This window comes from Pristiophorus japonicus, chromosome 14 (assembly GCF_044704955.1).
Source record: "Pristiophorus japonicus isolate sPriJap1 chromosome 14, sPriJap1.hap1, whole genome shotgun sequence".
In the NCBI taxonomy this organism is placed as follows: domain Eukaryota; kingdom Metazoa; phylum Chordata; class Chondrichthyes; family Pristiophoridae; genus Pristiophorus; species Pristiophorus japonicus.
Genome location: NC_091990.1, coordinates 148,633,853 through 148,651,375, shown reverse-complemented (window position 1 = coordinate 148,651,375; position 17,523 = coordinate 148,633,853). Strand labels below are relative to the sequence as shown.

General features: G+C 45.3%; 1 protein-coding gene across 3 annotated transcripts in view; it reads left to right on the top strand.

Annotated features, from left to right (window-relative positions):
- The window catches only part of ext2 (exostosin glycosyltransferase 2), a 192,052-nt gene that overhangs the window by 51,406 nt on the left and 123,123 nt on the right, over nucleotides 1-17,523 (top strand). For all 3 annotated transcript variants that reach the window (XM_070898632.1, XM_070898630.1, XM_070898631.1), the window contains one exon: nucleotides 14,566-14,705. In XM_070898632.1, the coding sequence (XP_070754733.1) occupies nucleotides 14,566-14,705 (140 nt within the window). The remainder of the gene's footprint in view (nucleotides 1-14,565; nucleotides 14,706-17,523) is intronic.

Here is a 17,523-nt window from a genome sequence, read left to right as displayed (position 1 = left end):
TGGACTGGGAGCAATTGAATCACCCAAGGGAACAAGTACTTATGGCAACTGAAATACCTGCAGTTTAACATATGAGAAAAAGCCCTTAGTCCAGTTGCTGAGGACATGCTGTGCAACATCCATTTAGTCAAGCTCTTCGTTTTGTTAGGTGCAATGCTGGTGAAGAGAAAGAGGCAGAATCTTGCACATTACCAGTTGAAGGGCAAGATCAGCCTCAGCAACAGGACAGAGAGGGAGGGGAGAGGTGACCTGAGGGAGACCCAGCCATACAACAGGGAATATGGAGAAGATGTCTAGATTGCAGCATGGGTGAGGGGGTGAGGCCTAGAACATGGTGTGAACAGAAAAGTTCATGTGAATAAAAAAAAAAGGGCAAGAAGATTGAAAAAGGGAAAGTGGAAGAAATTGAAGTGAAAAATGTTACGGAAATATACATACTAATTGTCTATATTTTGAGGTCAGTTTGCAGACAGAAATTAGTACAGCTGCAGGCTCCATCCCCAAGGGTTGCTCCCAGCTCTACCTTAATGCTGCTCCAAGAGGTAGAACTGTGTAATGGGTGGCAATTCCTATTTTGTAAAACCGCTGAGGGATTTCCCGCCAAGACAAGGGGTGGACAAGAAGAGTGCCAGCATGAAGTGGGGGGAATGAGATGGGAGAAGAGTGCCTGCACATCACGTATCGACAACCTATCACACCTTGGAGGTGGAGGAGAATTCCCTCAATGTTTGCCACAATCTTCTACTTTACTCGTGATGGGATGTTGGGGATGCCAGCAATTTAAGTTATGGCAACTTCATCTTAAATTGTGAGAGTAGAACAAGGGTACATAGGTTGAAACTATTAAAAGCTAAATTGAGGACTGACCTCAAAATATTCTTAACATAGAGGACTGGATTTCCATGGGGAAGGTGAGTTGGGGGCAGGGGGGGGCGGCTTCCGATGCAGGCAGGAGAACGGATTTCCCGCAGGCCTGCCAACTTTAAGGCAGGGCCTGATTTGCATCAGAAGCCTGTTTCCCACCCGCAGCCAGCCAGACGGCGAGGCTGGCTGGCTGTGGGGCGGGTAGGGCTGCAGCACTAGGCTACACAGAGGAGGGAGGGTGCAATCGGGTGGGGGGGTGAGGAAGATTGGAGCCATTGGGACTCTAGGGTGGTGAGGAAGATCGAGGCCAGCCTCAAGATTATCGGGGTGGGTGGGGTGGGGATGGGGTCCGGGACCGGGAACGTGATTGGAGGCCTCATGAGCAGGTCTTCGATTGCGGAGGGTGGGTTATGCAGTGACCATGAATCCAGAAAGTAAGTGTAAAGGCACTTGCCTCCTGGATGCAGCATTCCTCACCTTGCTGTAACTGCCGAGTTTTATGAAGTGTGTAAAACCTGACCAGATAGAGGTAAAAAGAAAATGGCGGTTGAAGAAGGGGCTTCCAGCCTCAGTGTAATATTTAAATTGACGTCCTGTCTCCTGATAGCGGATTGGTCTCCTGCCTCCGTTAAAACCAGAAGGAGGTGGGTTCAGGTTGGGATTTTGATTTTTAACAATTTAACTAACCCACGCTTCAAACCCACCTGTTTTTTTGGGGGTAAAAATTCCTCCCAGAGTGATTAATGTATGGATTAAACTCCAGATAGGAGAGGCATAAACCCTGGAATCATTTAAGAAACAATTGGATGTTGCAATGGGAATACTTTAGATCTTTCAGGATGGACTAATTGAGATGGGCCAAATGGTCTTCCTCATAATTATTTTACTATCTTTGAAGTCCATGTCACACTGCACTTTGTGTGCCTACCTCATGTGTTTATGTACATGGCTATTTTGAAGCTGTTCAGCTTTTGCTAGTTTTCTAGTTTGGCCTTTATGGGGGAAGGGAACAAGGTGGGTTTTAATTCTTTTTTACCACTTTGGGAAGATATTGAATGGTCGCTGGAATTAGATTTATTCGTAGCTGTTGCATGTTCTAGCTGCTCTGAACTGGCAACATGAGAAGCTGGGAGCTGGTTGACTGTCCAGACTCTTGGCCAGAGGACAAAAACACAAAATGCTGGATACACACACCAGGCTAGTCACCCTCTGTTCATTTTCTTTCTTTTTGTTCTGTTTTATTTATATCATACTGCCATCTTATGATGAAATCGTCCCTACTGTCCTATTTATCTTCTTTGCAAGGAAATTTAGGTGAAGCCCTTCTTGTCTGAACAGCTTTTCCCTGCCTCAGTATACAAGGAATTTAAACCCCACTCTTCTATAACATCTCTCTAGCCATATCTTGATGTATCGAACATGTTTCTGATTAATCAGTTCAGCGTGTAGCACCGTAAGTAATTCTGAGATTGTTACCTTTGAGGTTTTGCACATCGGACTAGATCCTAATACCTTAAAAGTCTGCCATTTTTAATCTTACCTACCTACTTACCTCAATCCTATTCTTTTCAGGCTGGTTTCCCTCCCTCTGCAGAAGTTTTTCTATCTGTTATGTCACTTCTGAACTGGTAGTAAGTAATCAGGAAGGCAAATGGAATGTTGGCCTTTATTGCAAGGGGGATGGAGTATAAAAGCAGAGAAGTCTTGCTACAACTGTACAGGGTATTGGTGAGGCCACACCTGGAGTATTGCATACAGTTTTGGTCTCCATATTTAAGGAAGGATATACTTGCATTGGAGGCTGTTCAGAGAAGGTTCACTAGGTTGATTCCGGAGATGAAGTGGGTTGACTTATGAATATAGGTTGGGCCTTTTCTCATTGGAGTTCAGAAGAATGAGAGGTCATCTTATTGAAACATATGATAATAAGGGGGCTCAACAAGGTGGATGCAGAGAGGATATTTCCACTCATGGGGGAAACTAAAACTAGGGGACATAATAAGGGGCCTCCCATTTAAAACTGAGATGAGGAGGAATTTCTTCTCCAGAGGGTTATAAATCTATGGAATTCTCTGCCCCAGAGAGCTGTGGAGACTGGGTCATTGAATATATTTAAGGCGGAGATAGACAGATTTTTGAGCAATAAGGGAGTAAAGGGTTCTGGGGAGCGGGCAGGGAAGTGGAGCTGACTACATGATCAGATCAGCCATGATCTTATTGAATGGCGGAGCAGGCTCGAGGGGCCAAATGGCCTATTCCTGCTCCTATTTCTTATTTCTTGTGTTCTATACCAGAGAAGCAACACACCATTTGTGACTCCCTGTCACAGCTGGAAATTGGTTGGCTATCCCTCTAATTATGGCATTTCCCACGAACACCCGTTTTTATGGATAATTTCACTTTACCTGTCATGGTGTTCATGATCAACCTTGCCTGTCCTTGTGTGCAGTGCAGGTGTCAAAATCCCTATACAGTTAGAGTGTCCGAAATCTGGAAACCTCGGGACCAAGGCCGTTCTGCATTTCGGGTATTTCTGGATTTCGGAACTACTTTCAGACATCCCAAAACTGGAAAAGCCAGGGCTGAGGTAAAGGGTGGGCGGGGGGCGGGTGGGGGGGGGTGCCAAGCGGAGCGGGGGAGTGAGTCTGGCGGTGGGCAGAGCGGGGGAGTCCGGCAGCGTGTCTGGATTTCGGACCATTTTCCAGATTCCGGATGACGCCGCCACGGATCCATCCGGATTCTGGAACATTCCGAATTCCAGAACTCCGGATTTCGGACGCTCAACCTATACATATTGGATAAATCCAGGCTCACTGGTTCCTTCTATCACCTCCTTCCAACAGGTGCTCACTCACTTCCTCTGCTCTGTCTCACTTCCCTCTCTATTTGTGTTGTCTAGCTGAATGGGCCTTTCTTCGCCTGGTTCCACTTTTACCTATCCAGTCATAGCCAGAGCATCCCCTGCAATGGCTTCTCTTTTTGCCCTTGCACCGTTACCTCTGGAGTCACTCGATCTCTATCCTTGGCCATCTTCTATTTCTCATCTACGTACTGCTCCTTTGCAACATCATCCAAAGACCCGGGAAGGAAAATTACGGTTGGAGGCTTCCTTCGGACGAACGCCTCCGACCCGAATGTTTTTAACGAAAATACCTGGTGGTCACAGAGGAACGATTGTGGTCGGAGGCCTTCATTCGCTGTGCAGCAATCGGGAAGTTGACTTCCCCGAACGTACGGAAATGCTGGAGTCATGTGGGCCTGGACCACCAATCACTAGGTAGTAATCTCATTAATAAAAATGAGAGCTCTGTTTTTACGAGTTCCCATTACTGTCAATGAGAAAACACTCCTAAAACAAGAAACACAGCATAATATAAATTAAAAAAAACACCTCACTTATTTAAAATTAATTGAAATTAAATGTAATTAAATGTTTTAAAAAATAAATATTTTTGGAAGAAAAATTTGTGTTTTAATAGTGTTAAAAATAAACTTGCTTTAATGGACAGGGTTTTTAACATTAAAAATGAATGATTAAATTGAATTTTTATATGTTTTTAAAACTCCTACACAGTTAAAAGTACCAGGCGTAAAAGTTTGAAGGACATTCGCTGGGCATGTGTTGGACAAATAGCCCAACCCCTCCCGTGCGAAAGTCCTTCTCCCGGGGATGCGTTCAATCGGTCAAGTGAAATCTTGACAGATTGGAAAAGCCGGTTTTGAGCGCATGCGCTTCTTGCCCTGAAAACCGGCCGAATGTTCCGGCCTCGCCAGGTCCATGCACATGCCATATGGACCCGGCGAAGCTGGAATATTCGGCCCATGATGTCCGATTCCATCGAGCTCTACCTCACCACCACTTGTCTCGACCCCTTCTGTGTTCTCGGACTGCTTGTCTGGTATCCAGACAGGAATTGCCTCCAATTAAACATTGGGCAGACCGAACCATTGTATTAAGCCCCAGCCATTAATTCCATTCCCCTCCCTGGGATCTTTACATCCACTGGAACCAGCCGAATGGCAGATGGGCTGTGATTTTACTTGCGGGCCGAAGGATGGCATCTCCTGTAATGTAGCACTCCTTCAGTACTTAACTGGAGTGTCTTTTTAGATTATGTGCTGAAGTCCTGGAGAGAGCCTTGAACACACAACCTTCTGAATCAGACAAAATGCTACCAGTATTTTTGGGGGGGTCATGGGATGTGGGTGTCACAGGCAAGGCCAGCATTTATTGCTGATGGTGAGGTGCCTTCTTGAACCACTCTCCTTTGTAACTGTTTGGTACAACTGAATGGCTTGCTAGACCATTTCAGAGGGCAGTTCAGAGTCAACATTGCTGTGGATCTGGAGTCACATGTAGGCCAGACTGGGTAAGATGGCAGATTTCCTGCCCTTAAGGACATTAGTGAACCGGATGGGTTTTTAACAACAATCTGGTAGTTTTGTGGTCACCATTACTGATACTAGCTTTTTATTCCAGATTAATTAAATTCATCTGAATTTAAATTCCCCAGCTGCCGTGGTGATATTTGAACTCATGTCTCTGGATCATTAGTCCAGGCCTCCGGATTACTAGTCCAGTAATTTAACCACTGTACTACCGTACTAAGCTGGCACATTATAATGAAAAGTTGTAAAAACTGCATTATGACTCTCTTTCTGTTGAGGGAAAATCTTTTGTTTCAGATTGAAGATTACTTGGAGTTCTTCTTAGGCAGTCCCTCGGAGTCGAGGATGACTTGCTTCCACACTAATGAGTTCTCAGGTGACTGAGGAATCCAATGCAGGACCTACAGTCTCTGTCACAGGTGAGACAGTCAGTGGTTGAAGGGATGGGTGGGGTGCTTGGATTGTCATGCGCTCCTTCCACTGCTTGTGCCTGGCTTCCGATTGCTCCCGGCGAAGAGACTCGAGGTGTTTGATGCCTTCCCGGATGCTTCTCCTCCACTTTGAGCGGTCTTGGGCCAGGGATTCCCAGGTGTCGGTGGGGATGTTGCACTTTTTCATGGAGGCTTTGAGGGTGTCCTTGAAATGTTTCCTCTGCCCACTTGGGACTCGCTTGCAGTGTTGGAGCTTTGAGTAGAGCGCTTGTTTTGGGAGTCTAGTATCGACTTGGAGTTATAAATATAGGAAAAGCTTTTGTGTGAAAAAAGCAACAGTTATTTTAGAATTCTACCAATAATCCATTTTTATTAAACCTATTCAAATAGATGTGCTTTTTGTTAATGTAAAACAATTTAAGAAACTAGCATAGAGAGAGAAAGAGAACAGAACAACAGATGGAGATGATGAAAAGGGGCAGGAAGTAATGATCAGAAATCATTTTTAAAAATACATAAAATTGGACAAGGAACAACTGTATCAAGGTAATAAAATTCATAGTAAGATTTTTTTTATTGACCCTTTTAAAAGCCGAACAATTTTGGGGAGCAAGAGAATAAATCTGCATGTTAAAACTTAAAATTAAAAAAAATAACAGTTGGAAGGATACAGACAATGAAGAAATATATAATTATTTCATGAAGTAGAATAGTAAACAGCATGCTGATTTTTCTTTGCTTTCTATTAGATATGTGGATATTTTTGCATCTAAACTAATTATTCTCCTATTTTAATGACACTTTTTTACAAGAATGGGGGAGGGGGAAGAGTTTTGAGGCCTGTTTGATCCAAGCGTCAGTTGGTGGTATGGCCTCTGAAAAGAGCTGACTACGTTGCCACTGCTGCAAATGAATCTTGCTATTCGGAACCTTTGAAAAACCTATTGTCTAAAAAGGCTAAAACAACAGATGGAAAAGATTTGCTGTTTGGTGTCTAGATAAGGAGAACCTTGGCATGCATTCAATCCCGAAGGTACTCTCCTACATATGGTATTCAAAGCCTACTTAAAACAAAATACATGCAGAACCTTTATCATTATTTCTATCGTCCTTATGGAGGTGCGGGGCGTGGGGAGGGGTGTGTCTGTTGGAGGGAAAAATTCACCCTTTCGTCTCCAGATTTATGACGGGTACTTAGAAAACCTTTTTGCCATATGACCTTTCATTCCAAAGTGGTATCTGTATTTGGTGCTCTTTATTTGAACTAGTAATTTCATGTGCCATTAAGTTCCTGATGTCTTCAATGTTAGGAGGGTGACAGATCTGCATGATTTAGTCATGAAATATCCCAGTCTCGTCTGGCAAAAGGACAAAATAATATTGACCAAAATCGCTGCCCTCATTTTCTAAAGTCAAGCAATGAAGTGCACGCTTCGCAGTGATACTAAGGCTCGATGTTAGTAAATTGAAATTGCACTTAAAATATTGGGAAAATTGGATATTCCCTATACAGGTTGAGCGCCTGAAATCCGGAGTTCCGAAATTCGGAATGATCCGGAATCTGGACACCGGGCCGATCCATGGCGGGGTTGTCCGGAAACCGGAAAATGTTCCAAAATCCGGACTCCCCCACCTTGGTGGCCTGCCCTCGACGGCCCGACCTCACCCCAGTCCTTGAAGCCCCAGCCCGACCTCGCCCCTTACCTCGGCAAAGACATTCTGGAAGTACCCTAAATGGCCTCGGTCCCAAGGTTTCTGGATTTTGGACATCACACTGTAGCATTTATACACATACAGGTATTAGAAAATTCGCCCTATATTCATCTATATTTTGTACTCCATCAGTCAGTTTATAAAATACTTTATATAAAAAAAAATCTGCTTTTAATATTTGTTTTGGCTTTCTTTTTAAACACGGTACTAGCCCAATAGTGCGATTTAAAAATAGGCACGCAAAGAATTGTGCCACAGAAATAAAACCACGTTTTTCAAATCTGGTCCATTTTGTTTCTTAGTACCTGTACAGTTGCTTGTGTGTATTTCCTTCTGGTGATATTTTGACCACTTTTACCATGATTTTACTCGGCCTTTTCTCAATCAACACTTTTCACATGGGTCTTAGTGAACCTTGCCTGCATTTGTTTATATTTGGCAAAGAAATGGGCTCCCACAGTTTCAAGTGCATAATGTTACAAATGGAGCTATATAATTCTCTCTAGTTCTTTGGGGTCTCCTGTCTTCTGTACCCCTAATGGAACTGTTCTGGTTTGTGTGTGTCTCTTGATTTTGAAGTCTTGACTCTCTAGTTTTTGCTGATCAACACAATTGGAAACTTGTGCTGAACTGCATTCTGCATGTGGACCACAGAAAAAGTTGGCTTGAAACCCAGATGATTCTGTGTATTAGCAGGCACTTAGACAGTGATTTAAAAATTTCAGTAAATGCCCATTTATAAATCATAATTCTAAGAGAAACATGCACAAATGTTAAAGCCTTGCTCGAGTATGTTTTACCAGGGATCTGTCTTTGTAGGCTTATGTTATTCTGTGTTTTAGATTCTGTTGTAAAATAAAATCAAAGGTACTTTGAGAGTGCTTGCTATTTCAAACCGTTTAGGGAAAGGTAATTGCTTTCAGTATTAGAACTTGCAGGTTCCCAACCTCCTCTTCAATAATTCCTATTCCGATGGCAATACTGTTAGCTAACTTGGTGGTACTGTAGTGTTAGAGCTTCATATTAATGACATAGGGACATGTTGACTCTGACATCCAGTTTGTTTAATGCGGTGTCTATTTTACAGAGCTACTATATGGAGCATGCTCTGGAGGCTGATGTTATATTGTGGGGTAGCTCCGCAGAATACAGAACAACTTGTTTGCCTGCACAAGCTTTCACCAGTTTCCGTTTGTTGTCGGGAGTGGCATTGCCTCTAGAGGTGTTTGTGGAATTCTTTACTTCATGCAGCTAGTGGAATTGATAGCATCTACCCAAGAATTTACTCTTTAGATGGATTACCGGACAGACTACAGTACTGTTTTATTGGGCGAGCTAGCTTATTAATTCAATATATTTATGAATATTTTGCAAACAAATCAAAAAAAAAATCCTTCATTGAATTTCAGTTGAAATAGGAGTCTAATTTTCTTGTGTATAGAGGCTACATGAATTATATAGCAACGGTGGTGTGTGACTGTAAAAATTGTATTTTGAAGTACTAGTGTCTAAGCAATATATACGTCTGAACCATCAGAATTTGTACCTGGTTACAAAATGAACCAACAACAATAGTTCTCATTACAGCATTATCTGGCATATAGTGCCTCATACATTCCACTGCTATTATGCATATCATTAATATCCAACCATATAAATGCTATTGTGATATTGGTGTGGCTCCCAAAAACAATGTTTTGTAGAGAACAGATATTTGCACTGTACTTGCCATTGATACTTCTCTAAATGTTAAACTACTTATTCCAAACTTTCTAAAAATGTTTTGCTCATTTATTGTATGGACTGTGTAATCAATCTTCTAAATTTGACGCAGAAAATGCATACAACGATAAATACTTTTTGATCACATTTTTCCACTTTAAACGATGACTGGAATAATCTGATTGTTGTCTGGACATGGAATGTTATCAGCTCTGACCAAAGTATGTGGACTTCCATCTGGTAGCTTTCCTTCTTCACTTGTCAGTAATCAACTGGTGCTTTATGATAAACTGTTACATAAGAATTTCAAAGAATTCTACTAGTTTTATCCTATCTACACTACAATAATAAAGCTACTGCCACATTTGAGAGCGACTTTACTATTGAAATACTGTTTGTTTCAGGGTCGCAGTTATGTGAGCTCAAATTGGCAGTTCTGGAATTTCCTGGACCTGCTTACAATATAAGCGCTGACTTCTTTGAGGATATTGTGCATCTACTGCTTTGAGTGAACATACAAATATACAAAAATATTGGAACGGAAAAGACCAGCTGGTCCATCAAGCTTGTCCTCTGCAGTTGTGGTGCCTTGTGCATCTTCCAAAATTCCATAGATTCCAGAACAATTCCCGCAGATTGGAAGGTAGCCAATGTAATCCCACTCTTTAAGAAAGGAGGGAGAGAGAAAATGGGGATCTACAGACCAGTTAGCCTGACATCAGTAGTAGGAAAATTACTAGAATCTATTAAGGATATGGTAACAGGGCACTTAGAAACTAATAATAGGGTTGGGCAGAGTCAACACGGATTTATGAAAGGGAAATCATGTTTGACAAATCTGTCAAGAGTTTTTTTTGAGGTTGTAACTAGTAGAATAGATAAGGGGAGACCGGTGGATTTAGATTTTCAGAGGGCATTCGAAAAGGTGCCACACGAAATTATTGAACAAAATTTGGTTTAATGGGATTGGGGGTGATATACTAGCACGGATTGGTTAATGGACAGAAAACAGAGGGTAGGAATAAACGGATCATTTTCAGGTTGACTAGTGGAGTGCCGCAAGGATCGGTGCTTGGTCCCCAGCTATTCACAATCTATATCAATGATTTGGATGAAGGGAGCAAATGTAATAAATTTAAGTTTGCTGATGATACAAAGCTAGGTGGGAATGTAAGTTGTGAGGAGGATACAAAGAGACTTCAAGGGGGTATAGACAGGCTAAATGAATTGGCAAGAATATGGCAAATGGGATATAGGGTCCAAGTTTCCACAAGAAAAAAAACGGTCGCCCCTCCGAGCTGGGCGCCCGTTTTTGCGCCTAAAACGGCGCCTAAAAAAATCCTCGGTATTCTCCACCTACTTACAGGTCCTCTGGCCCTCGGCGCAGCCAGCACGAGCTGTGGGGGGGGCGGAGCCAGGTCCCGGCGCTGAAAACAGTGCCGGGACCTCTGCACATGCACGCTACAGTCGACACGCAAGTGCAGTAGCTCCAGGCTCCGAACTGTGTGGGAGGGGCCTGAAGCATGCAGCCCCTAGCCCTGGCCCAATGGCCTCACTGGGGCTGTGTGGATAAGGCTCCTCCCACGGCCAGCTCCTGCTCCCCGCCCCCGACAAGACCCGACACCCGCTCCCCCCTCCGCCGACCCGACACCCGCTCCCCCCCCCACCCCCCCCCACCCCCCCACTGGATCTGACTCCCGACTCCCGGACTGGATCCGATCCGACCTGACCTCTCCCTCCCCCCCTCCCCCCCGGCGCTCTCTCTCCCCCCCGGCGCTCTCTCTCTCTCTCTCTCCCCCCCGGCGCTCTCTCTCCCCCCCGGCGCTCTCTCTCTCTCTCTCTCCCCCCCGGCGCTCTCTCTCTCTCTCTCCCCCCCGGCGCTCTCTCTCTCTCTCCCCCCCGGCGCTCTCTCTCTCTCTCCCCCCCAGCGCTCTCTCTCTCTCCCCCCCGGCGCTCTCTCTCTCTCTCCCCCCCGGCGCGCTCTCTCTCTCTCTCCCCCCCGGCGCTCTCTCTCTCTCTCTCCCCCCCGGCGCTCTCTCTCTCTCCCCCCCGGCGCTCTCTCTCTCTCCCCCCCGGCGCTCTCTCTCTCTCCCCCCCGGCGCTCTCTCTCTCTCCCCCCCGGCGCTCTCTCTCTCTCCCCCCCGGCGCTCTCTCTCTCTCCCCCCCGGCGCTCTCTCTCTCTCCCCCCCGGCGCGCTCTCTCTCTCCCCCCCGGCGCTCTCTCTCTCTTCCCCCCCGGCGCGCTCTCTCTCTCCCCCCCGGCGCTCTCTCTCTCTCCCCCCCGGCGCTCTCTCTCTCTCCCCCCCGGCGCTCTCTCTCTCTCCCCCCCCGGCGCTCTCTCTCTCTCCCCCCCGGCGCTCTCTCTCTCTCCCCCCCGGCGCTCTCTCTCTCTCCCCCCCGGCGCTCTCTCTCTCTCCCCCCCGGCGCTCTCTCTCTCTCCCCCCCCCGGCGCTCTCTCTCTCTTCCCCCCCCCGGCGCTCTCTCTCTCTCTCCCCCCCCGGCGCTCTCTCTCTCTCTCCCCCCCCGGCGCGCTCTCTCTCTTCCCCCCCCCCCGGCGCTCTCTCTCTCTTTCCCCCCCCCCCCCCGGCACTCTCTCTCTCTTCCCCCCCCCCCCCCCCCCCGGCGCTCTCTCTCTCTTCCCCCCCGGCGCTCTCTCTCTCTTCCCCCCCCCCCCCGGCGCTCTCTCTCTCTTCCCCCCCCCCCCCCCGGCGCTCTCTCTCTTTCCCCCCCCCCCCGGCGCTCTCTCTCTCTTCCCCCCCCCCCCCCCCCCCGGCGCTCTCTCTCTCTTCCCCCCCCCCCCCCCCCCGGCGCTCTCTCTCTTTCCCCCCCCCCCCCCCCGGCGCTCTCTCTCTCTTTCCCCCCCCCCCCCCCCCCCCCCCGGCGCTCTCTCTCTCTTTTCCCCCCCCCCCCCCCCGGCGCTCTCTCTCTCTTCCCCCCCCCCCGGCGCTCTCTCTCTCTCTTTCCCCCCCCCCGGCGCTCTCTCTCTCTTCCCCCCCCCGGCGCTCTCTCTCTCTTCCCCCCCCCGGCGCTCTCTCTCTCTTCCCCCCCCCCCCGGCGCTCTCTCTCTCTTCCCCCCCCGGCGCTCTCTCTCTCTTCCCCCCCGGCGCGCTCTCTCTCTTCCCCCCCGGCGCTCTCTCTCTTTCCCCCCCCCTCTCGCCCCATTTATAGGATTATGAACTATAATAACAAGATCTTTTTCTTTCACCACAGTTCTGTTCCTTGCAAAGGTGTAAGTTTGCTTAGCATTGATCCTGCACATATCCAAGTTAAATGCCATTTGCTAAATGAAAGCACATTCCCCCAACATATCGAGATCTGCTTACAACTGTTTAATCTCTTGCACTTTCCTAACACCTGCACAAATCTTAGTATCAACTGTAAACTTGCCAACCATTTCCCCCAACCCTTTTATCTAAGTCATTAATATAGATAGTAAAGAGCAAAGGCCTTAACACTGAGCCCTGCGGGACACCACCAGTAACTGGTCTCCAAGTAGGTCCACAGCTGATGATGACTTTCTGCCTACAGGAATGCAGCTAATTCTTTATCCTCGGTAGCAACTTCCCACTAATTCCACAAGATTCTATCTTGCAGCTTAACATATTAAAGGTACCTCATCAAATATTTTCTGAAAATCTAGGTTGATGATGTCTAATGGGTTCCGTTCATCCAGCAACCTGGTGACTTCTTCAAAAAAAAAATCAGTCAAATTAGTAAAACACAACCTTCCTTTCCCAAAGCCACGACTTAATTCATGATGTCCACTGTGATATCTACCACCATTTAAAAAAAAAAACAATGAAAATTAAATGAAAACTGCATAATATATTTTTAAGTATGTGGTAATGATTTTCAGGATGTATTCCCATCTAGATGTTTCGATGGTTAATATGAACTTTAAACTTTCCTATAATGATTCGTGACATCATCTGATTCTTTGTATGAGTTATTCACTTGTAAACAACAACAACAACTTGTATTTATATGGCACCTTTAATGTTGTGAAATGTCCCAAGGCATTTCACAGGTGTATTATGAGATTAAAAAAATTGACACCAAGCCACATAAGGAGAAATTAGGGCAGGTGATCAAAAGCTTGGTCAAAGTGGTAAATTTTAAGGAGAGTCTTGAAGGAGGAAAGGGGTAGAGAGATTTAGGCAGAGTTCCAGAGCTTAGGGCCCAGGCAACAAAAGGTGCGTCCCCCAGTGTTTGAGCGATTTATAATCGGATGCTCAAGAGGGCAGAATTAGAGGGGCGCAGACATTCCCCCCCCCCCGACCCCCCGCAAGAGGAGGTTACAGATAGGGTGAGGTGAGGCCATGGAGGGATTTGAAAACCTGGGTGAGAATTTTGAAATCTAGATATTGCCTAACCACCAATGTAGGTCAGCGAGCACAGTGAGGGATGGGTGAGCATGACTTGGTGCGAGTTAGGACACGGGCAGGCGAGTTTTGGATCATCTAGTTTACATAGGTTAGAATGTGGGAGGCCAGCCATTTGTGCATTGGAATAATCAAGTGTAGAGGTAACAAAGGCATGGATGAGGGCTTCAGCAGCAGATGAGCTGAGGCAAAGGCGGAGACGGGCGATGTTCTTATGTTTTTATGTTACGGAGGTGGAAATAGGTGGTCCTAGTTATGCTGCGGATATGTGGTCGATAGCTTATTTCAGGGCCAAATATGACACCAAGGTTGTGAACAGTCTGATTTAACCTTAGACAGAAGTTGGGGACAGGGATGGAGTCAGTGGCTAGGGAACAGAGTTTGTGGCGGGGACTGAAAACAATGGCTTCGGTCTTCCCAATATTCAATTGGAGAAAATTTCTGCTCATTCAGAACTGGATGTCGGACAAGCAGTCTGACAATTTGGAGGGGTCAAGAGAAGTGGTTGTGAGGTAGAGCTGCGTATCATCAGCGTACACTCCAGGTTGCTGTATATTTTTTTTCTTCCCCCAGCTTTTTGTTTTGATATTATCCACCTCTACCTGATAGGCCTCCATCTTTGGCTGAGGATATGGGCAGATGACAATATCCATTTGTATTTATACAGCAGGATTTAATGTAGGAAAAGCTATGGAACAGATACTGAGCCACGATGGGAGAAATTAGGAGATATGACCAAAACCTTTGTCAAAAAGATGGCTTTTAAAGGCAAGGAAACTAGAGAGCTAGAGAAGGTCTTGGTTTGGGATTTCTGTTGATTAGAGCCATGGTGGGCAAAGGGTCTTTCCCGCAAAACATGGCCTGAAGAAAAGAGGAGAATGCACAGTCCATTTTTAGAAATCTCCCACTTTCTTTAAATTTGATTTTTATGGTAAATTGTCCAGATTTTTCCTTTTTTTTAAATTTACATGTTATGTATTTATTAGCTTTATACAAAATTTGTAGCATCTAAAACCTTGAAGAGACCATCAGGTTAATGTGTTATTTCTCTCTCTCTCATGACAGGAAGCCATGTTTTGCATTGTGGTGCGTGGAGCACGTCTTGGGCAAGCTATCTTAAGTGATGTCCTTCAAGCAGGCTGCATTCCTGTAATCGTTGGAGATTCATATATCCTCCCGTTTTCAGAAGTACTGGACTGGAAAAGGTATACAGTGTGCTGGAATTCCACCAGCTTATTTTCTCCAGCAGAATTAGCAGCAGTAAGAATGAATGCAAAATGATTTTTTTGTTCTCTGAACCCTTTTACCTACTGAATTTGTCGCAACTTCTACCGTGACTGTCAATTTATAAAGTAACAATTAATTGAAAATTACAAGCTTTTATATTTTCAAATATTTGATTGCTCGTCAAGATTTTAATTGGCTGAGAGCTTGTGATGGGTAAAATATTATTCAAATTGAATTTAAGCTTTTCAGAAAAATGAGTTCAGATTTTAAATTTAGTTAGTTTCTGTAATCTGTGTCTCTATTATGACTGTTGATATACATCAAGTGTGTGGTACATGATTTTCTTGATTTGCTCTCTTTCTGTTCATCTCCCCGCCCCCCCCCCCCCCCAACACAATGATTTCTGGATGTCGATTTTCCCTTCTTGCCATTACAATGGTTTATCCTCTTCAAGTTTTCAAATCTCCATGTGAGATACATTAATGTATGAGATTTGATTAGAGTAAGGCAGCTGATTCCAGAGGGGATAGATTGCCTTCACTAGTTTGGAGTGGCTCCAGTGGGAACTGATAAGTTTAAAACACTTTTTTTTTTTTCTTCTGCTCATTTGGGCCTCCAGAGGACTCTGCTCCATCTTAGAGCTACAACTTGCATTTATATTTATATCAGCAGAAAAGGGCCCCAGGTATTTCTAGGTCATTGTTGAAGGAAATGTACTGATGTTTCTTTTATCACAGAAACATGTTTGCAATTAAATACGACAGATTTTTTTCTGTAAATTACATTTTGAGAATAATTTTGCAAAATAATGCCAGTAACATCTCGGGTTTCAGAAATCAGAAAAATATGAAAATGTCATTGCACGACAAGCTCAACTAGATAGTGTAAGTGTAAAGTGATTTCACCAACGTCAAGAAGCATGGGTATGCCGCAGCACAATTTTGACTGAAATAACATGTTTCCAGTGGCAGGAAGGTCAGTAACCAGAGGACACAGATTTAAGATAATTTGAAAAAGAAGCAGAGACAAGATGAGGGGAAAAATATTGCGTAGCGAGTTGTGATCTGGAGCGCACTGCCTGAAAGGGTTTTGGAAGAAGATTCAATACTAATATTCAAAAGGAAATTGGATAACTACTTGAAGAGTAAAAATTTGCAGGGGTGTGGGATTGATTGGATAGCTCTTTCAAACAGGCGGCACTGGCCCGATGGGCCAAATGGCCTCTTTCTGTGCTGTAGGATTCTCTGAACAGTTAAATGTTCACCTGTTTCTCAGACCTTCAATGATTTAGAATGATTCAAACATTTAATTATTCACTTTTGAGAGCAATGTTCCCTCTAATTTCTTTTAGCCCGCATGGCCTCTTTAGCGGGCTGCGCGGGCCGTTCAAAATTCCGCGCATGACAGCCGGCTCACCAGCTGCGTGGCACCTCCAGAGCGCTGGCTGGCTGCATAGCTTAAAGTGAACATTGAGAGTGATGCTGAAAAACAATACCCACAATTTTTCACTTAAATTTTTTCAGATGTCTTTACACAAACTCACAAATCAAATTCTAAGAGGAGATGAGCTTTATCAAACTATAGTATGATTTCTATTCAGGTCTACTTTGTGCTAAAATGAGTACCAGTGTAATGCAATGAAAGTGATATGCCTTGTTTACTGTTGTCCAAGGGGTAGTTTGAATAATCCAGAGAAGCTCCCTCGATGGCTCAGTGGATGAGAGACAGGCATAGAGTGGTAATGAATCATACAAACCAGAAAGGTCCCGGTCCAATCCCGAGTCTGTGTTGGAATTAGCTGATCTCAGCCAGGATGTTGGTGGGAACAGTAGAATTGGCTTCATTTGCCGTCAATTTTCCCCAATGGCGTTTTTTTGCGTATTGCAAGAGTTACGCCCGTTTTTTTGGGTCCCGACGACTCCAAAAAAATATAACTAGCAAGTTTCCCCGTTCTGTTTTTGAAATTGGCGTCGCGCAGCCTGTCCTTCCGCTTCGGGGGGGGTGGAGCCTAATGTCTGCGCTGAGAAAATGATGCATCCCCCTTCTGCGCATGCGCGGGGGAAAAAATGAAGTTTTTGACGCAACTGCTATGGGCGCGCATGCTCAGTCCACCTCCCGGTCTGCATTCGGCCATTTTTAAAGAGCCAGTTGTGTGTGCAAAATTTAATTCTCAGTGGAAAAATCGGAGCTGCAATATAATATGCAGCGCGGCTCAAGGACCAAAGATTTCTTTCAGGATGAAGTGGAGGCACTAGTTACTGTGCTTGAGGGCAGATGGCACACAAAACTTCCACCAAAAGAAATGAAGAAACGCTGGAACCAACTTGCAGAAGATTACTGTGCAATGGTGACCACCCCGAGGTCTGGAGGCCAGTACAAAAAGAAGTGGCAGGATCTTGGTCAAGTAGTTAGTGTAAGTAATATTTTCATTTATTCACTGGAATTGCAATTTTAAATGTGAACATCTATATATATGTCCCCACCCAGAAGAGAAACACTCTCTTTAAAAAGTTAATTTTCATTTTTGCAGAGGAAGATGACACAAAACAAAAGGGAAAGAACTCAACAGGAGGAGGCCCAGCAAATCTGCACCCACTGACACCCTTGGAAGACAGGGTCGCTGCTTTGATGGGTCCTTCCTGGAGAAAAACATTCCCCACTGCACAAGCTGGGCCCACACTCGAGGGAGAGGGCAAGTCCTGCAAATTCCACAGTCTGGCTTTCCTAAATATTAAGTACTGCACGGGCTAGCCATGCTTCGGTTCATGGGGATGTCTCCGTCGGCTATGCTTCGGT